General features: G+C 52.0%; 2 protein-coding genes across 3 annotated transcripts in view; both read left to right on the top strand.

The window, feature by feature from the left end:
• Positions 1–2,399: 2,399 nt before the first annotated feature.
• Positions 2,400–11,244, top strand: LOC135280765 (cytochrome P450 1A4-like). The gene is made up of 7 exons (XM_064389031.1): positions 2,400–2,434; positions 4,197–5,065; positions 6,056–6,182; positions 6,455–6,544; positions 6,628–6,751; positions 7,162–7,248; positions 10,152–11,244. Exons 2-7 carry the CDS (start codon positions 4,232–4,234, stop codon positions 10,456–10,458), a joined length of 1,569 nt encoding a protein of 522 aa, XP_064245101.1. The 5' UTR covers positions 2,400–2,434; positions 4,197–4,231; the 3' UTR covers positions 10,459–11,244.
• Positions 11,245–13,643: 2,399 nt separating this feature from the next.
• EDC3 (enhancer of mRNA decapping 3) overlaps positions 13,644–24,258 on the top strand; it is a 30,106-nt gene continuing 19,491 nt past the window's right edge. The window contains exons 1-3 of one of the 2 annotated variants that reach the window (XM_064389670.1): positions 13,644–13,729; positions 18,520–18,698; positions 22,776–23,089. In XM_064389670.1, coding sequence (XP_064245740.1) covers positions 18,535–18,698; positions 22,776–23,089 — 478 coding nt within the window. In that variant the 5' untranslated portion in view covers positions 13,644–13,729; positions 18,520–18,534. Of the gene's footprint in view, positions 13,730–18,516; positions 18,699–22,775; positions 23,090–24,258 lie in introns of both variants that reach the window. The other variant, XM_064389671.1, reaches the window with a different exon arrangement.

A 24,258-nucleotide genomic window follows, 5' to 3' on the forward strand; every position in this document is an offset into this window, starting at 1 on the left:
GGGGGCTGAGTGACCCCCCGCCCTTCCCAGCAGCATTTCAGACCTTGTGCTGCTGCTGAACCCGCCCACTCCTCATCCATCGCATCCCAAAACTCTGCAGAAGTTGGGGAGAGTCCCGGAGAGGTTCCCCAGGACCCTCTTCCACCCCGGTGGCTGCCAAGCCGTGCCAGGGCAGGATGCCTCCTGATGAGAACAGCGTTAAGAGCTGCTGCCTTGCGTGCCAGGCAGCCTCACATCCCAAAAACACCTCAAAAACACCCTCAAAACACCCCAAAACCGCCCCCAGCCCCGGCCGCCGCCCCTCGCTGAGCCCGCGGATCCCCGGCGCTGCGTGGGGCGGCCGCGGGGGCGCTGCCAGCCCCTGTCCCTGCCGGGTGTCGCTGTCCCCTCCGTGGGTCACGGCCCCGCGGTGGGGATCGGGCTGTGCGTGCGGGGACGGGCGGGAGCGGCAGGGTGACGGTGCCCGCAGGCACGCGTGGCACGGCATGCGTGGCACGAGCACGCACAGGGACACGGAGGGGGCTGGCAGCCTGTCCCCGAGCCTGTCCCCGAGCCTGTCCCCGCACACGGAGGGGCTCCGTGCGTGCAGGGCTCGTCTGTGCGGGGACACGGCGTGGGCGCTCGGGAGGGACGCGGGGACTCTCGGACAGACACACAGAGCGTTGTGCCCGGTGCTGTGCGAGGTGCCAGAGCCATCCCCGGCCGGGATTTACGGACGCCCCGACGAGTGTCCCCAGCCGTGGGGCACTTTGGTGACACTCGTGGTCAGCAGCCCCGCAGGGCGGGCACCGCTCGGCGTCGCCGGGCGCTGAGAGGGGACACTTCAGGTGGCACTCCCCTCGCGGCTGGAAAGGGCTGGGATGACCGTGTCCTGTCGAGGGGACACAAATGACAGCGGCAGCGCCGTCCCCTCGCAGGTGATGCAGCATCCTGCGGCAGAGACACCGACGATTGTCGCCAGTGCTGGGGACCCCCACGAGCTCCCCAGCCCGCAGCCAGCCGTGGGGGGAGCTGCTCCTGAGCTGCTCCGGCGCCGCCCTGACCCCGGGCCAGGCTCCTGGACGGGAGGCCACCGCCCTGGTCCTTTAAAATCCATTTCCCCCCCCACCCACCCATAGCGTGACTGCGAGTGACCAGGACGGCCCTCCCGGGTCTGGCCGGAGCCCCTTCGCACGCGATGTCCCTAATGCCACCTCTGGGACCCCCCGGCGGGGCGGGACCCCCTGGCCTATCTCCCACCTCGTGGCGGCTGGGCTGGGAGCGAGGATTGCGGGAGACAGGGACAGATTTTGGGAGCGGGCTGGTCCCCCTTGTCCTCCCTGCAGGGAGCGACCTGGCCTGTCACGCCGCGGGGAGCGGGGCTGGGGGCTGCAAACTCTGCCCGAGCCCCCCTTCGGACTCCGAACACCCGCCCCTCCCTCCGGCTGCGCCCTGTGCCCCATCCCAGCCCCACCTCGCCCCTCGGGTCGCCCTGTCCCCAGGGGACAGAGGTGACACAGGGCACGGCGGCTTCTCACGCGAACCTGGACAATCTTTAACCGGGCCGGGGCAGCCAGGGCCGTGACCCCCGGGGCTGCCCCGCCGCCCACGTCCCCGCGGGGTCCCCGTGGAGCCGTGGGGTGGTCCCGCAGCGCGTTGTGGGGGGATACACGCGGGGCGGTGGCCGCGCTCTGCTCAGCAGGCACAGCGGGCACGGCCCCGCGGAGCTGCTGAACCCCGCGGGGGGCGGTCCGCGCCCATCCCCGCGTGTTCGCGGAGCCCCGAGGGGGCTGAATCCCTCAATCCCCCCCTCCGGGCCCGCACGCCGCTGCCCGGGGCGTTTTCCCACGCTGCCGCTGTCCCCGCGGCTCCGCACACCGCGGATGTCCCGGGGCTGCGGGCAGCGGGGCGCGGCCGCACGGAGCCCTCTGGGTCTGGGGGCAGCCGGACAGCCGGGCCGGCCCCGGGGGGGTCCTGGGGAGCGGCGGGGCGCGGGCCCGGCGCCTTTAAGATCCTGCCGGTAGCGTGACTGGAGTGACCGGGGCGGTGCGGGTTTGCCCAAACATCCCGCCCTGCTCGCACGCGATGCCCGCCCCGGGCTGGAACCCACGGGCGGCACCGGCACCCCCCCACCCCCGCACCCCACGCCACGACTTTTCGGGACCCCCTTTCCCTTCGCTAACCCTGCCCCCGCCCGCCGCGCCGCCTCCGCCCGGGGATGCGCGGGGAGCGGGGGTCCCGCACCCCACGCATGGGGGGAGCCCCGGGAAAGGGGGGACCGGGGCTGGGGGGGCCTGGGGGGGTCCGGGGAGTTCTTGGGGAGTTGGGGGGGTCACGTGACGGGAGGCGGCCCGGCCAATCAGCGCGCGGGGCGATGCATATAAAGCAGGAGCGGCGGGGAGCGGGCACCTGCCGCGGGACCGGGCCCCTCCCGCCGCTCCGCACCGCTCCCGAGGTGAGTACCGCACCGCCAGGGACGGCTCTGGGGGCTCTGCCAGCACCCCCCGGTGATGCGCAGCCCCGCCGTGCGCTGTCCTGCCTTTCCCACCCCAGCAGCATCCTCCCCCCACCTGCTGGAAGGAGCTTTTGGGGGCTCCTGGCGGTCGTGCCCCCCTCGCGGGTCCTGCGCTGCCGAGGGCTGGGGAGGGGTCCCGGCTGAGCAGCACCGGCTGCGTGCAAGGTCCCCAGGGCCCCCCGGAATCTCCCCCGCAGGTGTCCCGTGGGTGGCTGTGGCACCCTGCCAAACCCGAGGGAAGGGGGGATTTGACAGCCAGACTCTTCCCAGCCCTGCTCGGGGCTTTCAGAAGGATTTTTTCCCGTGAGGAGCTGGGCTCGATGACCCTTAGAAGTCCTTTCCAACTTGGGGGACTCTATGATTCCGTGGTTTCTGGCAGAGCTGGGAGCGGGGGCACCCATCCCGCTGGCCCCGCTGCAGGCAGGGTTGTTTTTCACACCACGGATGTCAGGGACGATCCCTGGCCCTGCTGTGTTTCACGTGCTGGTGAGTGGTGGCAGCTCGGTGATCCTCAAATCAGGATCAGCTCTCCTCTAGCCAAGAGCTCTGGAAAAAATCTTTTGAGGAGAAAAGAAAGATCCTGTGGTTAAGAGAGCACCTTTGCTTCCCTGGCACTCAGACAAAAAGTTGGGGGACCCATTCCTTCCACTCCTGGCTAGCAAAAACCCGGTTTTTAATGTGAGGAGTTTCCTAAAGTGTGACAAGTCACAAGTGAAGCCCAGCTCTGCCCCTCTCCTGTCCTGTGCTGTCACAGCTCCAGGTGTCTCAGCCCAGAGACCAGCCCCAGCTCCTAACCCATCTTTGGTTCATACCTGAGGGTCTGCTGCGGGAAAAGGGGTGCTACAAAGTCTCTGACAGGTTAAGGTCAGCTTGTGTGTTTTGGGAGGGGTTAAACATGGATATAGGACCAGGAAGATCATATTTGGGTGCCCCTGCTCTCCCAGTGAGCTGTGTGTTCCCACAGAGCAGCCCTGGGGCATCCCCAGGTCCCCCAGTATTGTGGCCAGCAGGTCCATCCTCGTGGCTGTGACTCCTGAAGGGTTTGGTGGTCCTGGAACCACATTGATGGAGGAGCTGCTGTTCCTGTGCTCCTGCTTCCCTGGGATTTGCTGAGCTGCAGTTTTCCATGCCTCGTTTTACAACATTGTCTTCCCTGGGCAGGAGCCAGGGCTGTGCCAATGGGGATTTGGGTTTTCTGTGAGGAAAGGGGTGCTGCAAAGTCTCCGACAGGTTGAGAACCCCCTTGAGGGATGGGTGGGTGTGTTTGGAGCACTCACAGGTCTCCAGGCTGGCAAGCCGCAGCGCTGCAGGGGCAGCTCCATCCCCGAGCTGCTGCAGGGCTGTCACTCCCTGTCCCTGTCCCTGCCAGGAGCACCTCCAGGTGTCTCAGCCCAGGGAGCAGCCCCAGCTCCTAACGCACCTTTGGTTTATTCCCGAGGGTTCTGCACGCCAGTCCGGGGGTCTGCTGCAGGAAAGGGGTGCCACAAAGCCTCTGAGGGGCTGAGGTCCCCCTTGAGGGATGGGTGGGTGCCTGTGGAGCACTCACGGTCCCCAGGCTGTGCGCTGGCAGCCCGCAGCGCTGCAGGGGCAGCTCCATCCCCGAGGTGCCGCAGGGCTGTCGCTCGCTGTCCCCGTGAGGAGCAGCCGCAGCGCTGAGCCCCTCGCTGCTCGCGGCTGTCCCCTGAGCGCTGCTCTCCCTCAGGGCTGCCGCTGCCGGCGGTGACAGCGGACGCTGCCATGTGGCCGGCGGCTCTCCCCGGCGCGGTGTCGGCCAGCGAGGCGCTGCTGGTGGCCGCGGTGTTCTGCCTGGTGTTCCTGCTGCTGCAGCGGCTGCAGGCGGCCGTGCCCGAGGGGCTGCGGCGGCCGCCGGGCCCGCGGGGCTATCCCGTGCTGGGGAACGTGCTGGAGCTGCGGCGGGACCCGCACCTGGCGCTGACGCGGCTGAGCCGGCGCTACGGGGACGTGATGGAGGTGCGCATCGGCACGCGGCCCGTGCTGGTGCTCAGCGGGCTGGACACCATCCGCCAAGCCCTGGTCAAGCAAGGAGACGACTTCATGGGGAGACCCGACCTGCCGAGCTTCCATTACATCTCCAACGGGCAGAGCCTGGCGTTCAGCCCCGACTCCGGGGAGGTGTGGAAAGCGCGCAGGAAGCTGGCCCAGAGCGCCCTGAAGAGCTTCTCCATCGCGCCCAGCCCCACGTCGTCGTGCAGCTGCCTGCTGGAGGAGCACGTCTCCAAGGAGGCCGAGTACCTGGTCAGCAAGTTCCTGCAGGTGATGGAGGAGGGGAAGAGGTTCGACCTCAACCAGTACCTGTTGGTGTCGGTGGCCAACGTCATCTGTGCCATGTGCTTTGGGAAGCGCTATGAACATGACGACCAGGAGCTGCTCAGCCTGGTGAACCTGGGCAATGAATTTGGGGAGGTGGCTGGGGGCAGCCACCCCGCCGACTTCATCCCCGTGCTGCGCTACCTGCCCAGCCGCACCCTGGAGGTCTTCAAGGACATCAACCGGCGCTTCAACGCCTTCGTGCAGAAAATTGTGCAGGAGCACTACAGCAGCTTTGACAAGGTAAGGGCTTGGAAGCCCCTCGATGGCGGTGGAGACGCCTGCTGCTGGTTTTTTGCTTCCTTTTTCTGCCTCTGTTGAGGTTGGGATTGAAGGCTCTTTAGACCATAATTCACCTTCAGGCTCAGATGTTTTTTATTTCTTGTCTATGTTGCAGTCTCACAGCAGTGAGTTCTGCAGTCTTTCATTAACAAGGCACAAAATGGCTAAATATCTCTTGTTATAAGTTCTTTTAAGGCTAAACTATCCAATTAAGAAATGACACCTAATTACAAAATCGCCAATTCCAAAATACCACCCAAACTCAGGAAGAAGAAGGTAAAGAAGAACAACCTGCCTCTGCCCTAAAACCTCCACTTGCTCTCTATATATTACTGTATTCTAAAACCCCAAACTCTGTTTTCTACCCTGTGACATCACACACTTCCAATCAACCACACACCCATAATCCCAGGGCTATCAATGAATTTTGGAAGCCTTCTCCACAGCCTCAGGTCAAATGCAGTGCTCTCCTGGGAGTCAGAGTCTGTCAGCACAGAAAGTGTGAAATTCTCAGCACCCAGAACTCCCTGCCCACCCAGCAAAGCCCCCTGGAGGCCTCTGAGCTGCAGTGATTCCCTCCCCGAGCCATTTGAGGCAGGTTTCCCCATCCCTGGGTGTCCATGGTGTCCCTGAGCCACCAGCTCCTGAAAGGTGCCTGTGCTCAGCTGGGGCTGGGCTCCTTCTCCAGGCAGCACTGACAGAACCAGAGCACACAGCCTCAAGCTGCACCAAGGGAAATTTAGGCTGGATATCAGGAAAAACTTTTTTATAGAAAGGGTGATAAAGTTCTAGAGTGGTGGTGGAGTCCCCATCCCTGGGTGTGTTTAACAAAGCCTGGATGTGGCACTGGGTGCCAGGGCTCAGTTGAGGTGCTGGGGCTGGGTTGGACTCAATGGTCTTTAAGGTCTCTTCCAACCTCATCATTCTGTGTTTCTGTGAATTCCTCCCCAGGAGCACATCCGGGACATCACGGACTCGCTGATCGGGCACTGCCAGGAGAACAGTGCTGGGGAGGATGCCCGCGTGCAGCTCTCCGACGAGAAGATCATCCACATCGTCAACGACCTCTTTGGGGCAGGTGGGAATGTTTCTGAGAGCACCATTGGATCTTTGGGACGAATTCCAAAGCTGGAGGCTGGGTGGGGACATGGAGCTGCTGGGTGGACCCGTTGGCCACCCTTGGGTGGACCTGTTGGCCACCCTTGGGTGTGTGGAGCTGCTGTTGGGTGCCCTCCTGAGCACTTTTTGGTGGCAGCTGATGGGGGAGCAAACATCTGGAGTGGTGGAATCTGAAACACCCACTCACCTGTGCTCTTGTGGTCACCAAACACCTCCTCCACGCCCATCCAGGCTTTGACACCGTGGCAACTGCCCTGTCCTGGAGCCTCATGTACGCTGCCTTGTACCCTGACGTCCAGAGGAAGATCCAGGAGGAGCTGGGTGAGTCCAGGACCCGCATCCCCCCAGAGCCCAGCCCTGTGTGCTCAGCCCTGTCTGAGCCTGTTGCTGCTCCACCTCCCCAGACCGCACCATCGGGCGGGAGCGGCGGCCGCGGCTGTCGGACCGGGGCACGCTGCCCTACACGGAAGCCTTCATCCTGGAGATGTTCAGGCATTCCTCCTTCCTGCCCTTCACCATCCCACACAGGTACGGGCTGGAGCGGCCGACGCCTCCTTTGGGGTTTTTGGAGGGGACTTGATCCCTGTGAGGGGGAAATATTCCAGCTTGTTGCCCTTGTGGGGTTGAATCCTTTGTTTTGAGGGTGGTTTCACCCCACAAACCTTTGCTGGCAGAGCACCCCTGGGTTTATATTTCTTCCTTGCTTGGGAGGAGCCACATCACAACTAATCTGGAATGAGCTGTGAGGTGAAACTGGAATTTTTCTGCTGGAGGAAAGGGAAACCAAGACTGTTAAACCTTCAGAATACAATCTGGGGTATTTCCTAGCCAGTCCTGAGGGCACAAATAGGGCTTTGAAGATGAAACCCCTGCAGGACTCGCTGGTCTTTGGCTTGTCAAGAGCTGTGGATCTCCTCTAACTCCTGTGTTCCCTTCAGCACCACAAAAGCGACAGTGCTGAACGGCTACTACATCCCCAAGGACACCTGTGTGTTCATCAACCAGTGGCAGGTGAACCACGATGAGTGAGTATCCCAAACCCCCCTGCTCATCCGGGCTGCTGTGGCTGCTCTTGGCATTCAGATCACGCCAATCCTCCTGCCAAAAAATTACTGGATCATGTACGGAAGGGCAGTTTGGACCAAAAATGGTGTGGGTTTGATGCTGAGCCCAGCCTCGGCTCTGCTGGGCATGGAGCTGGTCCAGCTTGACTTGGCCCCTGGTCCAGCAGCTCCCTGGCACCAGGGATTATCTAATTGATGTGCTGCTCAGGCTGCTGGATAGTCAGGAATCAGAAAATCCTGCTGCCCAGCAGATCTTGTGATCCGAGCTGACAGCTCTGGATGTGCTCAATGGGAATTGCTCACTCCCCTTTTTGAGGGGGAGAAATGTGGTGACGTGACTCTGTTGAAGTGGATGGGCTCGTGTTGTGGCTGCTGATAATCCACTTTGGGAATGGTGGGGGCACTGGGAAGCAGAGCCCCATCCTGCCCCTCCACTGCTTCCCAGCAGAGACATTCCAGCAGGGATTCAGCTGAGGCTGGAAACAGCAGGGGTTCCCAGAGGGGCTGTTTTGGATCAAAGCTCAAGATGTTTGTGCCCAAACACCCCAAGAGGCCAGAAACCTTCTGATATCCCTCCTGCTCCTGCATGGACGTGGGGTGGGAATGCTGTTCTTAGGATTCCATGTATCCCAGCAGAAATTCCCAGCTGAGACACTGTTAAATCCCACCTGGCACCTCCCAGCAGCTGCCACGGGACAGGCTGGGCAGTTCTGCTGAGAGGATTCAAAACAAGAAACCCCTCCTGGTCCCCATTTTCCCTGTTTGAAGGGCTGCTGGCTCATCCCGTGCTGAAGCTGCAGGTTCTCTGGCTGCTGGGATTAAATGGATGGAATTAAATCCATCTCTGGTGTCTGGCCAGACAAACAGAGCCCGAGCCTGGAGCTGGGGTTTCAAAGGGCTGAGCTGATGGAGTGTGACACGAGCTGGTGCTGTAGATCAGGGCCAGAGCTTGCCAGGGGTGGGTTTGGGTGGTGGAGTGAGACAGTGCTGCAAAACTCTCTGCAAGGAGGGGTTTTGGCCACTGGCCCCATTGCAGGTGTCAAAACTGTCACAGTGCCCCAGGGCTGGAACCCAGGCTCTGGAGCTGGGACACCTCAGAGCCCTGCCAGGGCCTGAAGGGGCTCCAGGAGAGCTGGAGAGGGACTGGGGACAAGGGATGGAGGGACAGGACACAGGGAATGGCTCCCACTGCCAGAGGGCAGGGATGGATGGGGGATTGGGAAGGAATTCCTCCCTGGGAGGGTGGGGAGGCCCTGGCACAGGAGATGTGGCTGCCCCTGGGTCCCTGGAAGTGTCCAAGCCAGGCTGGATGATGTGTGGTCTCTTGGAGCCAGGTCTCAAAGCTCTTGGAGATCCCTATCACACCCAGTTCAGCTGCCTTAGAAGGCATAAAATCAGCAGGATGGCTTCTGTGGTGGTGTTGGAAACAGAAAAGTTTTAATAAAAGGCAAAATAACAGAGAAAAACCAAGCCAGGTGCAAGGTTCTTGCTCCTGGTAAAACACCTCACAAAAGCGATTAGTTTATTTGTTCTCTTCTTTTTCTGGTAAATTACTCAGGCTGGACTTTTTGGCTCCTGTCCCGTTAGCTATCCTTAAGTTTGAGATTAAGTCCCCCAGGTCCTATGAGCTGTCTTTGTTAATTGAGGAAAAAAACTTCTGGGCTTTTTTCCTTTTTAAGGAGACAAAGGATGGTTTGGTCACTCCATCAACAGGGAGAACATTCCTATGGCTGCACAGGGCTTGGAGCACCCTGGGATGGTGGAAGGTGTCCCTGCCATGGCAGGGGGTGGCACTGGATGAGTTGTTATGTGACCCTGTGACCAAACCCTCAGCAGTGTCCCCTCTGTGTCCTAGTGTGAAAAATGCCTATTTTATGACTGGCTTTTTGCAAATGTTAAAATGAATATTGTATGTGTTATGTTGGAAAGTTATGCTGTATTAATTTCCTTAAGTAGTGTGTTAAATATAGTTTTAGGTTATAACACAATGTCAAAATAGAAGCTATGCTAGGTAAAGTACTTTTTTTAAAGAGAGGAATGAGGTACTTGCACCTGGATAGCAGCCACAGGACACCTAAATCTTTCAAAGAAAGAGAATTTATTGCTCCATTGTCAGAAGAAACCAACTTTTTCTGTCAGGATTCAGAGGAAGAAGCTGACACTGACCAGCCAGAATCCTTTGTTTGAATAGAATTTATGCATATTTATGTTTGAATGGAATTTATGCACCTCATACATGTGAGGTGTATGAATATGCAACAAGCTGTTGCTTTTAAGGGTTAATCCTCTGTTAACATGTGTCCTTTTTTGAGCTTATTTTGCCCAGAAAAAGGTGCCCGGATATCCGTAACTCTTTGTTTTTATTGTCTCATCTTGTTTAGGCAGCCCCTTGTGTGAGGGCACGAGGCTTGACTCCATTTTCATCAGAAGGCTGATTTATTATGTTATATATTCTATTAAAATGCCACATTACAACTATACTAAAAGAACAGAGAGAGAAGAAGGATCAGAAGGCTACCAAGACAAGAATAGAATAGGAATCAATAACAAAATCCTGTGACTGCTGTGGCTGTGGTTGGTCACCAATTGAAAACAATCCACATGGACCAATGGAAGATGCACCTGTGGCCTTCCACAGCAGCACACAGTTATTGTTTACATTTCTTTCCTGAGGCTCTCAGCTCCTCAGGACAGGAAAAATCCTAGCAGAGGATTTTTCACTAAAATATCATAGCTACAGTCTCATGTTGTCCTAACCTCAATTATTCAAATTTTATTCCTCTAATTCTATTTTTATAACCATTTCATTACGCTCCAACTTCTAAAAACTGTAAAAGGAAATGTTTGGTGTTTCTCCCCCGCAGGACGCTGTGGAAGGAGCCCTCAGCCTTCCGGCCCGAGCGGTTCCTGAGCGCGGCGGGCGGGGAGCTGAGCCGCGCCGAGAGCGAGAAGGTGCTGTCCTTCGGCCTGGGCCGGCGCCGCTGCCTCGGCGAGACCATCGGCCGCTGGGAGATCTTCCTCTTCCTCACCACGCTGCTGCAGCAGCTGCGCTTCAGCCTGCGGCCCGGCGAGCACGTGGACGTCACCCCGCAGTACGGGCTGACCATGAAGTACAAGAAGTGCGAGGCCTTCCAGATCCGGCCGCGCTTTGCCGCCGGGAGCGCGCTGTGAGCGGCTCGAGGGGCTGGAGCTCAGCCTTTCTCTGCTCCACTGCTTCCTCTCGTGGCCTGGCAGCTCTTCCCAGCCCCATCCCACGTGGGTTTTGCCCGGAGGTGTCTTGGAGAGATCCACCCTGTGGTGTCCTGCACCAGCCATGGGCAGCTCTCTCCATGCAAACAGAAACAAACCTGCAGGTTCCTCTCTGAGGATCCTGCCCGGCCTTGTCCCAAGGGGTGAAATCCTCTTTTCCAGCGCCTTGTGCCACTGGGAACGGATCCTTCCTGCTGCCTCAAAAAGGTTCTGGAGCCTTCAGCAGCGCCCACCTCGAGGGGACCCATCCTGGGTGCACCCACACACCCAAATTCCTTGAATGTAAACTCATGGAGTGAATTCCTGAGTGTTCCTACTGATTTAAAAAACAAAAATCCACCAGCGGAGCCGCTCACACATTTAGATTTTAAATCACCTCCTGGAAAATCTCAAAGGACTGGGAAAAAGGGAACTGTAGGACACTCCTGGCTTTCAGACTAACTCTGCACTTGCTGCCTTTTTTAATATCAGGGTGTTTTTTTCCTTTATCAAGCAATAGATGTCTGTGTCCAGGTAAGGAGCAAGGCTCTCAGGAGTGCAGGAGGTGCCTTTTGCTGCCCTCAGCTTTAGCCAGCAGGATGGTGAAGCCTCTGGCAAATGGAGCAGCAATTCCTGCCTCATTGTGCCTGTTTGGGATGCAGTTTTGTGCTGGGATGGAAACCACACCACATTTCCAACCCAATAAATACTTACATGGACATCTCTTAAGTCTCTTTCTGATCTTATTCCACTGGGAAATTTCTATTTTTGGGGGGAAAAACACCCTATATCCCTCTATCATCCTGAAAAATCTGAGTTGGTGTGCTGGATTGGGGTTTTTCCTGTGACTCCAGTGACATTGGGGGAAGTTTTTAATCCCAAAAGGGGGCTGATTCTGGCCTTTCTGCTGTGTAAAGGCAGAAAGGTGCTGCCAAGCTCTGGATCAGCTCAGGGCTTCACTAAAAATCGGGAGTAGATTTCCATCCCTGAAAAACTGGAATCAATAGATCAAATCGAGCTTCACCCCCATCTCAGAGCACCATTCCAACTGAAGATGGAGGGGATGGAAAGGTCACAGAGGTGACAGAGGGGTGAGGGAGATGGAAGGGATGGAGATGATGGAGGGATGGACAGGATGGAAAGGATGGTATGATGGAGATGATGGAAAGGATGGATTTAGTGGAGGGATGGAGATGATGAAGGGATGGAAGGGATGAAAAGGTCACAGAGGTGTGAGGGAGATGGAAGGGATGGTATGATGGAGGGATGGAGATGATGGAGCTGATGGAGGGAATGAAGGGAATGGAAGGGATGAAAATGTGATAGGGGTGACAGAGGTGTGATGGAGATGGGATGGATGGACATGGAAGGGATGGAATGATGGAGATGATGGAGGGATGGAGATGATGGAAGGGATGGATTTAGTGGAGGGATGGAGGGGATGAAAAGGTCACAGAGGTGTGAGGGAGATGAAAGGGATGGAGATGATGGAGGGATGGTGTGATGGAGATAATGGAGCTGATGGAGGGAATGAAGGGAATGGAAGGGATGAAAATGTGACGGACGTGATAGAGGTGTAATGGAGATGGGATGGATGGAGATGGAAGGGATGGTGTGATGGAGATGATGGAGGGAATGAAGGGATGGAATTAATGAAGGGATGGAGATGATGAAGGGATGGAGGGAATGGAAGGGATGAAAAGGTGATAGAGGCGTGATGGAGATGGAAGGATGGAGATGGAAGGATGGAGATGATGGACAGATGGTGTGATGGAGGGCTGGTGTGATGGACATGATGGAGGGATGGAGGGACAGAGGTGACAGGTGTGTGACAGGTGTGTGACACAGGGGTGTGACAGGTGTGTGACAGGTGTGTGACATGGGTGTGTGACACGGGTGTGTGACACGGGTGTGTGACAGGTGTGTGACACGGGTGTGTGACACAGGTGTGTGACATGGGTATGAGAGGTGTGTGACAGGTGTGTGACATGGGTGTGTGACACAGGGGTGTGACAGGTGTGTGACAGGTGTGTGACACGGGTGTGTGACACAGGTGTGTGACAGGTGTGTGACACGGGTGTGTGACACAGGTGTGTGACACGGGTGTGTGACAGGTGTGTGACAGGTGTGTGACACGGGTGTGTGACACAGGTGTGTGACAGGTGTGTGACACGGGTGTGTGACACGGGTGTGTGACAGGTGTGTGACAGGTGTGTGACACGGGTGTGTGACACAGGTGTGTGACATGGGTATGACAGGTGTGTGACACAGGTGTGTGACACAGGTGTGTGACATGGGTATGACAGGTGTGTGACACGGGTGTGTGACACGGGTGTGTGACACGGGTGTGTGACACAGGTGTGTGACAGGTGTGTGACACAGGTGTGTGGCACAGGTGTGTGACACAGGTGTGTGACACAGGTGTGTGACACAGGTGTGTGACACAGGTGTGTGACAGGTGTGTGACAGGTGTGTGACACAGGTGTGTGACACAGGTGTGTGACAGGTGTGTGGCACAGGTGTGTGACACAGGTGTGTGACACAGGTGTGTGACAGGTGTGTGACAGGTGTGTGACACAGGTGTGTGACACGGGTGTGTGACAGGTGTGTGACAGGTGTGTGACACGGGTGTGTGACACAGGTGTGTGACAGGTGTGTGACACGGGTGTGTGACACGGGTGTGTGACAGGTGTGTGACAGGTGTGTGACACGGGTGTGTGACACAGGTGTGTGACATGGGTATGACAGGTGTGTGACACAGGTGTGTGACACAGGTGTGTGACATGGGTATGACAGGTGTGTGACACGGGTGTGTGACACGGGTGTGTGACACAGGTGTGTGACACAGGTGTGTGACACAGGTGTGTGACACAGGTGTGTGACAGGTGTGTGACAGGTGTGTGACACAGGTGTGTGACACAGGTGTGTGACAGGTGTGTGGCACAGGTGTGTGACACAGGTGTGTGACACAGGTGTGTGACAGGTGTGTGACAGGTGTGTGACACAGGTGTGTGACACGGGTGTGTGACACAGGTGCGACAGCTCCCGGCGCGCCCCTGCTTTGGGCACTGCGCATGCGCACAGCGCCGTCGTCTCTAGGGCCCCGCCGGCGGCCGGAGCGCCGCGCGGGGGGCGGGTCCGGAAGTGACGTCACGCCGAGCGGCGGTGAGGCGGAGGGGCCGCGGAGAGGCGGGAGCGGCGGCGGCGGCGGCGGGTGAGGGGCACGGGCACGGGCACGGGCACGGCCCGGCGGTCCGGAGCGGGCGGGCTGCCTGCCACCGTGCCTTCCCGCGGGGCTGGGGTTCTGCCGCACTGCCGCGAGGCGCGGTGGCGGCGCCAGGCCCTGCCCGGCCTGCGCGGGCCGTGGTGGGGGGGCACGGAGCGGGAGGCCTGAGGGGCGGCCGTGGCTTACAAGGGGTTAAACTGTGTTGGAGTCCCGTTCTTGGGCCGTGTTTGCCTGGGGGGGCCCTGTTTATATCTGAGGCTCCTGTGTCTGTGTTTGCTTATGGGGGTTTTGTGTTTTGGGGGGCCCTGTGTTTGCTTTTTGTGGGGGGATGCCTTTGTTTATCCATGGGATATCCCTGTGTTTATTTTGGGGGGTTCCCTGTGCTCATCCAAAGAATATTCCCCGTGTTTATCCGTGGGGGTGTTCCCTGTGTTTATTTTTGGGGGTTCCCTGAGTTCCCACATGGGAGGGCTCTGTGTTTATGTTTGGGGGTCCCCTGTGTTTATCGGGAGGGGGGTCCCCTGTGTTTATCCACGTGGTTCCCCTCTGTTTGTCTGTGAAGACCTCCCTGTGTTTACAGGGATATCCCTGTATTTATTTTTGGGAGATTCCCGGGGTTTATTTTTGGGGGCTCCCTGTGTTCATCCAAAGAAGGTTCCCTGTATTTATCCTTGGGGGTGTCCCCTGTGTTTATTTTTGGGGCTCCCCTGTGTTTATCTGGAGGGGGGTCCCCAGTGTTTATCCATGGGGTTTCTCTCTGTTTATCCATTAAGAGTTCCCTGTGTTTATCCACGGGATATCTCTGTGTTTATTTTTGGGGGGGTTCCCCGTGTTTATCCCTGAGGGGTTCCCTGTGTTTGTTTTTGGGGTTCCCTGTGTTTATCCATGGGGGTTCCCTGTATTCATACATGGGAGGGGTCTCTGTTTATTTTTGGGGGGTTTCTTGTGTTTATCCATGGAGGTTCCCCTCTGTTTATCCATGAAGGGCTCCATGTGTTTATTTTTGGGGTTCCCTGTGTTTATCCATGGGAAGAGTCTGTGTTTAATTTTGGGGGGTTCCCTGTGTTTATCCGTGGGGGGGTTCCCCTCTGTTTATCCATGGGATATCCCTGTGTTTGTTTTTCGGGGTTCCCTGTGTTTATCCATGGGATATCCCTGTGTTTGTTTTTGGGGGTTCCCTGTGTTTATTTTTGGGGGTTCCCTCTGTTCATCCATGGGGGGGTTCCCTGTGGTTATCCATGGGAAAGGTCTGTGTTAATTTTTGGGGGGTTTCTTGTGTTTATCTGTGGAGGTTCCCCTCTGTTTATCCATGGCATATCCCTGTGTTTGTTTTTGGGGGTTCCTGGTGTTTATCCATGGGGGTTCCCTGTATTCATACATGGAAGGGGTCTGTGTTTGCTTTTGGGGGTTCCCTGTGTTTGCTTTTGGGGGTTCCCTGTGTTTATCTGTGGGGGGTTCCCTGTGTTTATCCATGGGATATCCCTGTGTTTGTTTTTGGGGGTTCCCTGTGTTTGTTTTTGGGGGTTCCCTGTGTTTATTTTTGGGGGTTCTCTGTGTTTATCTGTGGGGGGTTCCCTGTGTTTATCCTTGGGATATCCCTGTGTTTGTTTTTGGGGGTTCCCTGTGTTTGTTTTTGGGGGTTCCCTGTGTTTGTTTTTGGGGGTTCCCTGTGTTTGCTTTTGGGGGTTCCCTGTGTTTATTTTTGGGAATTCCCCGTGTTTTTCCATGGGGATCCCCCTTTTCACTTTGGGGGTTCCCCTTGTTACCTTGTGGGGCCCCTGTGTTTACCTGTGGGGCTGTGATTGGTCCACTTATTTTACAATATTTACCATATTTACAATATTTGGGATCCCTGTGTTTGCCTGTGGGGTTCCCTGTATTTTCCTACAGGGGCACAGCCACCCCCCAGTCCAACCCCAGGATAGTTTAATTTCTACTTGCACTCAAACACAGATTTATTGTTGGGTGTTTTTCTGCTAAAAGCAGGCTCTTGTTGTTCAACAGGATCCCTCTAAGGTGATGATGTGTGCTGAGCTCCTTCCCCTATTTCCTGAGGGAGATAGAAAAGAAAACAGGAAATGGAATGGAGCTCTGGCTTCCCTGTGGATGGCCAGGGATGTGTTTTGAGGGTGGTTGTGTGTTTTGAGGGTGTTATCTATGTTTTGAGGTGCTTTTGGCAGCCACCTCCTTGGAATGCAGACATTCTCATCGTGGGTTAGCATCAACACACAGCCCAGGAAGGACAGGAGCCTCTCCTGAGGAATTTATGGCTTTGTGACCAAATTTAATCTTTTCTTCCCTTTGAAGCATCCCCTGTTTTCAGCCTGTGAAACTTGGGGGAAGTGAGATTTATTTTTTTTTCCTCACCCAGGTTTTTTCTTTTTCCCTTGCACTTTTTCCATGAGGCTCAGCTTGCAGGGGCTCCAGCTGCCTCTTCCAGCAATGTGATTTTTACATGGAAGTTGATCTCCCTGGGCTGTCTCCTGTGTTTCTTTGTGCTGCTCACAGTAAATATCAAACATTCTCCCTCTTTGATTGCAGCATGAAAGGCAAATCTATACATTTAGGAGCTTGTCATGTCTCCTGTTCTCCGTGATGCTCGTGAGCCTGTCACTGGGAAATGTGGGATCAAAGGAGCTCTTTAGCTGCTTCCAGCAGGGCTGGAAACATCTGTCTAAACAAATTGCACTTCTTCCTCCCTGCTTCTGACAGAACTCCAGTGCTGGGAAGCAGAGCAACTATTTTTTAATTCATTTATCTAATTGTGGCTGATGCTGCCTTTGCTGCTTTTCTCCTGCATTCCAGTTTTTGGGGTTTTTTTTTTCCCTTTTGTGTTTCTCTGTTGGTTAGGGTTCCCCTCCTGCCCTGTATCTCTGTTCCCTGAAAGATTTTGCTTTTCATTTGCACGTGCAGAGATCAATCCTGAATATTCACAGGAGCTGTTCTGCCCCAGTGTCCATCTGCCAAAACCAGGGCAGTGAAGAGAAATTCCCAGTTTGAAAGCACAGGGAGTGTTGCCTTTATCCCAGCCTGGAAATGAAATCAGGGAAGTGGAGAGAAATTCCCAGTTTGAAATCACAGGGAGTGTTGCCTTTTTCCCAGCCTGGAAATGAAATCAGGGAAGTGGAGAGAAATTCCCAGTTTGAAAGCACAGGGAGTGTTGCCTTTTTCCCAGCCTGGAAATGAAATCAGGGAAGTGGAGAGAAATTCCCAGTTTGAAAGCACAGGGAGTGTTGCCTTTATCCCAGCCTGGAAATGAAATCAGGGAAGTGGAGAGAAATTCCCAGTTTGAAATCACAGGGAGTGTTGCCTTTTTCCCAGCCTGGAAATGAAATCAGGGAAGTGGAGAGAAATTCCCAGTTTGAAAGCACAGGGAGTGTTGCCTTTATCCCAGCCTGGAAATGAAATCAGGGAAGTGGAGAGAAATTCCCAGTTTGAAATCACAGGGAGTGTTGCCTTTTTCCCAGCCTGGAAATGAAATCAGGGAAGTGGAGAGAAATTCCCAGTTTGAAAGCACAGGGAGTGTTGCCTTTTTCCCAGCCTGGAAATGAAATCAGGGAAGTGGAGAGAAATTCCCAGTTTGAAATCACAGGGAGTGTTGCCTTTTTCCCAGCCTGGAAATGAAATCAGGGAAGTGGAGAGAAATTCCCAGTTTGAAAGCACAGGGAGTGTTGCCTTTTTCCCAGCCTGGAAATGAAATCAGGGAAGTGGAGAGAAATTCCCAGTTTGAAGTCACAGGGAGTGTTGCCTTTATCCCAGCCTGGAAATGAAACCTGAGATCATTTTAGTTAGGAGGTGATATAAGAGCAGATCTTTATTTGAAGGCCTTCAGGGGCTTTTGTGAACATCTTTTTTATATCACCTCCTTACTAAAATTATCTCAAGTTTCATTTCCAGACTGGGGAAAAGGCAACAGGAGAATATCCACAGGCAGGACAAAACAATTAAATATTTATTTTGGATTCTGAATTCAGCTGGTCAAGCAAAGATCTGCAGATCCTTATTTGAAGGCCTTCAGGGGTTTTTGTGAACATCTTATATCACCTCCTTACTAAAATAATTTTGAGTTTCATTTCCAGGCTGGGGAAAAGGCAACAGGAGAATATCCACAGGCAGGATGAAACACTGAATATTCCTCTCGGATTTTGAATTCACCCAGTCAGACAAAGATCTGCAGATCTTTCTTTGAAGGTCTCCAGGGGCTTTTGTGGACAACTTTCTTATAGAGCAGGTCTTTATTTGTAGGCCTTCAGGGGCTTTTGTGGACATCGTTCTTATATCACCTCCTTACTAAAATTATCTCAAGTTTCATTTCCAGGCTGGGAATATCCACAGGCAGGACAAAACACCAAATATTTCTTCTGGGTTTTGAATTCAGCTGGTCAAACAAAGATCTGCAGATCTTTATTTGAAGGCCTTCAGGGACTTTTGTGAGCATCTTCTATTACCTCCTTACTAAAACTGAATCTCGAGTTTCGTTTCCAGCTTGTGAAAAAGGCAAAAGGAAAATACCCATAAGGCAGGACGAAACACTGAATATTTCTTTTGGATCTTGAATTCAGCTGGTCAGACAAAGATCAATGGGGAAGGCAAAGCCCCAAATGTATGTTTATATTTTATTGTAAATTATTCTGTATTATCCTGGGGTTTACACCCTGCCTGGGGTGGCTGGGATGTCCTTTCCTCCCCAGCAAGGAGAGAGGAGCCAGCAGAGCCTGCCAGGGCTCCGGGCAGCGATGCTGATCCAGGCTGTGGCTTTGTGCCTCTCGTTGCAGCAGCTCTGTGCCACAACCATGGCCACGGACTGGCTGGGCAGCATCGTGTCCATCAACTGTGGGGAGAGCCTGGGCGTGTACCAGGGCAGGGTGTCTGCTGTGGACCAGGTCAGCCAGACCATCTCCCTCACGCGGCCCTTCCACAACGGCGTCAAGTGCCTCGTGCCCGAGGTCACCTTCAGGTGAGTGCCCCCCCAGCCCGGGGTCCTGCTTTGGAGAGCCTCCCCTGCAGTGGGAAATAAACACTATCCCTCTGAGTTGTTGTAATTTTGGAATTAAGGGGCTCTCAGGCAAAGATTTGGGAGTAGGAATAATAATAATAATTATTATAATTATTATTATTATTATTATAGTAGTTGTAGTAATAATAATAATAATAGTTCTTTATTAGGGAAAAAAGAAATGCAATAATATAAAACAGCACTGCCAGATTCAGAGCAGGAGCTGACCCCCTGTGGGTCAGAGTGGTGGCACAGTCCCATTCCATGAATGAGTTTGAGGGAAGAGATGAGAATCTTGACTCCATGTTTCAGAAGGCTGATTTATTATTATATTATATTTAAATGCTATACTAAAACTACAAAAAAGAATAGAGAGAAAGGATCCTTCAGAAGGTTGGAAAGGAAAGGAATGAATAATAACAAAAGCTGGTGACTGCTCACAGCTCAACACAGGTGGCTGCCATTGGTCACCAAGCAAAAACAATTTCACATACTGGGTAGACAATTCTATAAACCATATTCCAAAGCAACAAAACATGGAGAAGCTGAAGGTTCCCAGCTTCTCAGGAGAAAAGATCCTGGCAAAAGGATTTTTTATAAAATATACCTGTGACACCATCCCAGGGTGGCTCAGCCCTCCTGCAGTGCCAGCTGTGCTTCTGCTGCAGCAGGGATCCTGCACAAGGGGGGAGATTTCCTCTGGGAATGCAGGGCAGGGGAAAGCTGCTCCTCTGGGAATGCAGGGCAGGGGAAAGCTGCTCCTCTGGGAATGCAGGGCAGGGGAAAGCTGCTCCTCTGGGAATGCAGGGCAGGGGAAAGCTGCTCCTCTGGGAATGCAGGGCAGGAGAAAGCTGCTCCTGTGGGAATGCAGGGCAGGGGAAAGCTGCTCCTCTGGGAATGCAGGGCAGGGGAAAGCTGCTCCTCTGGGAATGCAGGGCAGGAGAAAGCTGCTCCTGTGGGAATGCAGGGCAGGAGAAAGCTGCTCCTCTGGGAATGCAGGGGAGAGGAAAGCTGCTCCTCTGGGAATGCAGGGCAGGGGAAAGCTGCTCCTCTGGGAATGCAGGGCAGGGGAAAGCTGCTCCTCTGGGAATGCAGGGGGCAGAGGCTGCTGGGCTGTTCCAGGCTCAGATTGTATCCAGGTAGGAATGCTTGGCTCCTCCCCTGGGCTGAGCATCTCCCAGTGGGATGAGGGAATTTTATCAGTTACTCAGCGACATTCATGGCCCATGAACAGAAGATAATTAATAATTAATGGCCCTTTAACAGAAGAGAACTGCTCCACAGGTAGGAATAGAATACACAGCCCCATTTCCAACCTAAGACAGACTGTTAGATTATAGTTTTAATTTTTATTTAGGGATGGGGTAACTGAAAGGTGTTTAAAAAACTTTTAGTTTTATGAGAATGATGAGATAAGATAGATATTATAATTTATGCTGTTACAATTAGAAGTTAAACTGTTTCTTAATTGTTCTCATAGTTTTGCATGAGAGACACTTAGGGAAGTGATGCAAAGCATTCACCAGCACAAAAAATGAACGTTTTTGTTTATACCCTGAGAAGGTTGAGGCTGCTTTAGCCTTCTCCTGGGCCTGTCTCCCAGCAGGGGTGAGAGCAGGGCATTGGCCAGCACTGAGCCCAGCACTCCTTAGAGCTGGCAGGTCCCAGCTGTGACATCTCAAACTGGTGACACAAAACCACTGAAGCTGTGAAACACCAGAAGTGGCTCTTGGTTTATTCATTCTTTGTTCTACTATGTTCTAGGTGTTTTAAAGCAAATCATTTAAAATTACTCTTTGTAAGTTGTACTGTATTTTTTATAATATATATTACTGTAGTATAGTATTTTTATTATATATAAATATATTTGTATATTTATAATATAATATGTTTGACTATATGATACTATAATATTTTTACTGTTTATATAAATATTATACTATAATATTTATACTATGATTTTTATATATAATATAAAAATATATATAATATATATTTTTACTGTTTATATAAATATTATAGTATAATATTTATACTATAATTTTTTATAATTCTGTTTTTCTAAAATAGTTCATTTTATTTGTAAAACTACTCATTTAAAGTTACTTTTAGTAAGTCTTACTATATTTTTATAATTCTATTTTTCAGAAATATTTTATTTATAAAATTAATTTTAGATTACTCTTCATAGGTCTTACTATTATACATTTTTCATAATTCTGTTTTTCTAAAATACTTTATAAAACTTTTAAAACTTTTTTTAAACTCTATTTCTCTCTTAACAATATCTTATTCTATAGTATTTCTAAATCAACATTACTTATCTTAAAATTTATATATAAATACAAACTACATAAACTTCTGTCAAACTTTACAAATCCATTTCTCCCATTGCACTGGGCTAGGAGGTTATTTGGGGGTCAGGCCATGTGTGTGGACAAATATATATTTATATTCTATTGTAAATGATTTTTAATGTTTTTATTTATAAGAACTAATAAGCAGTAATTCTATTTTAATATATGTTTGTTTATAATTATATTTATATATTGTATATAATATAATATAAAATAATGTATGATATAGAAATCTATAATATATAAAAATATATATTATATAAAATATATAATTTTTATTTATAATTTTATTCGTATAGTATATAAAATATAGTTTAAGATAATATATAATCTATAATCTATAAAATAGATATCTAAATATATAATATATATATTTTATATATTTAGATATAATTATATATATTATATATTATATATAATGATATATACATTTATAACATATTATAACATATTATATATATAATTATATATACATATATAACAAATGTATAATACTTATATATATAAATATATATGTATATTATATATACATATATAACAAATATATATAATTTTTATTTATAATTTTATTTCTATATTATATAAAATGTAATTCTAAAATGATTAATATAATATATACATCTATAATATATATAAATCTATGATATATAAAATGGTATAATATATAAAATAGATACATTTAATATGTTTTATATATTAAATATATCTTAATATATAATGTATGTGATAAATAGATATTTTTCATTTGCAGTTTTTATTAATGTATATTTTTATTTATTTATATTTTCAGTGTTTTGATTTCTGTTCTGTTCTGTTGTAGCAGGGGGGCTGAGGTGCTTTTCCAAAGCTTTGCCCCAGCAGTTCTTTCCCCCCCGTTCCTGCTAACCCTGTGCTTAACAAACATAACTGGGGGTCCCTCCTCAGTGCCCCTTTTCCTGTCCCTGAAGTGCTGCACTTCAGGCTCCGAGTCCTCCTTTCTCAACAGCACTGCCTCCACAAATACTCTGAATTTATTTTTCCCCTTGGATTCTGAGGAGAGGCACTGGGGGCAGACAGGGCATGGTGGAAATCTCTCTGCTTTTCTCACCCCCCTGGACAGATGCTGAGGTGAAGCTGAGGAGCCCAATTCCCGATTTCTGCCCTGCAGCCAGTGCAAACGCAGGGCTTTGGAATCACTCCTTTGTTGGCTTTTGGCTGGTGCCCAGTGCTAGATTAGTTTTCTTTAGCCTTTTTTCTTTGGAAGTGGGAAGTATCCTCCTTGTCTGAGCATGAACAGCTCTGATCTGAGGGTAGCTTTCTGCAGAAATGGATTAAAAGTAATAGCAGCCTCAAGGCTGAGAGCAATTAATTAGCTGGGAACTGTTAAATTAATGCAGATTTCCGCAAAGCTCTGGGCCGGTTGCTTCCATTTTCTGCTTGACTGATTCCTGTTTCAGCTGCAGAACCTTTCAGACAAAATCCAGGTGCAGTGCAGGCATACTGAAGTGGTTATTTTGAAGATTTGCCATTTCAGCTGAACATTTTGATGTCTGTGTATGTTTGAGCATTAAAATCCTTTTATTCCATGTTTTAATTGATGATGACATCAGAACAATCCCATTGGGCAGCGATGTTTTTCCTCAGGAGGGTTTTTCCTGCCAGGGTGTGTGCTAAATTCCTGCTGTTCTCGTGCTGTTTTTAGGGCAGGTGACATCACTGAGCTGAAGATCCTGGAGATCCCGGGGCCTGGGGACAGCAGGCAATGCGGGGACACACAGCACATGGACACGGCCATGCCAGGGGTGGGCTGCCAGGTGGGGCCCAGCCAGAACGGCACTGGCAAGGTGCTGAAGAAACCCCTGTCCAGCAGTGCCCCACAGAACATCCCCAGGAGGACGGACATGAAGAGCCAGGACATTGTCATCTCCCCACAGCAGCAGTGCTCCAAGAGCTACATGGACCGACACATGGAAACGCTGAGCCAGCCCAAGGGCTTCCGGCGGAGGCACAACTCCTGTGAGTGTGGGGCTCTGCTGCTCCAGCACCTCCCTTTGCCACCAGCCTTTGCTCGAGCTTCCCCTGGCCCAGCTCTGGGTTGTTTTGAAATAGAATATATTTCTGACCTCATCTGAAAGGTGGTTGTAGTCAGGTGAGGGTTGTCTTGGTTTGGAAGGACAGGTGTCTGCTAAGGAAGGCAGGAGCCTCGCCTGAAATGGAAAATGTAAACCCCCTCCTTCTGAGTTGCTGTAAATTTTAAATTAAGGGGCTCTCAGGTAAAAAATATGGATCTCAGGATCCACGTAGCTCTCCAAGAGCTACATGGACCGACACATGGAAACGCTGAGCCAGCCCAAGGGCTTCCAGCGGAGGCACAACTCCTGTGAGTGTGGGGCTCTGCTGCTCCAGCACCTCCCTTTGCCACCAGGCTTTGCTCGAACTTCCCCTGGCCCAGCTCTGGGTTATTCTGAATTAGAGTGTATTTCTGACCCCACCTGAAAGGTGGTTGTAGTCAGGTGAGGGTTGTCTTGGTTTGGAAGGACAGGTGTCTGCTAAGGAAGGCAGGAGCCTTGCCTGAAATGGAAAATATAAGCCCCCTCCCTCTGAGTTGCTCTAAATTTTAAATTAAGGGGCTCTCAGGCAAAAAATATGGGAGCAGGAATAACAGTTCTTTACTAGGGAAGGAAATAAAAAGATGAAATAAACAATGCAGTAAACCAAAACTACACTGACAGAGTCAGAACACAACCTGACACCCTGGTCAGGGTGTTGGTAGCAGTCCCATTGGAATGGTGGCTGCAGTCCTGCAGTGCCAGGGGTGGTTCCTGGAGCAGGATCCTGTAGCAGTCCCATTGGAATGGTGGCTGCAGTCCTGCAGTGCCAGGGGTGGTTCCTGGAGCAGGATCCTGTAGCAGTCCCATTGGAATGGTGGCTGCAGTCCTGCAGTGCCAGGGGTGGTTCCTGGAGCAGGATCCTGTAGCAGTCCCATTGGAATGGTGGCTCAGCCCTCCTGCAGTGCCAGGGGTGGTTCCTGGAGCAGGATCCTGTAGCAGTCCCATTGGAATGGTGGCTCAGCCCTCCTGCAGTGCCAGGGGTGGTTCCTGGAGCAGGATCCTGTAGCAGTCCCATTGGAATGGTGGCTCAGCCCTCCTGCAGTGCCAGGGGTGGTTCCTGGAGCAGGATCCTGT

Source organism: Passer domesticus, chromosome 14, assembly GCF_036417665.1.
Source record: "Passer domesticus isolate bPasDom1 chromosome 14, bPasDom1.hap1, whole genome shotgun sequence".
Taxonomy (NCBI): Eukaryota; Metazoa; Chordata; class Aves; order Passeriformes; family Passeridae; genus Passer; species Passer domesticus.

Coding starts and splice junctions, on each gene's coding strand:
- LOC135280765 (XM_064389031.1), top strand. CDS start 4,232: ATGTGGCCGGCGGCTCTCCCCGGCGCGGTGTCGGCCAGCGAGGCGCTG. Junction 6,183..6,454: donor CAACGACCTCTTTGGGGCAG/GTGGGAATGTTT, acceptor ACGCCCATCCAG/GCTTTGACACCGTGGCAACT. Junction 6,545..6,627: donor GAAGATCCAGGAGGAGCTGG/GTGAGTCCAGGA, acceptor CCACCTCCCCAG/ACCGCACCATCGGGCGGGAG.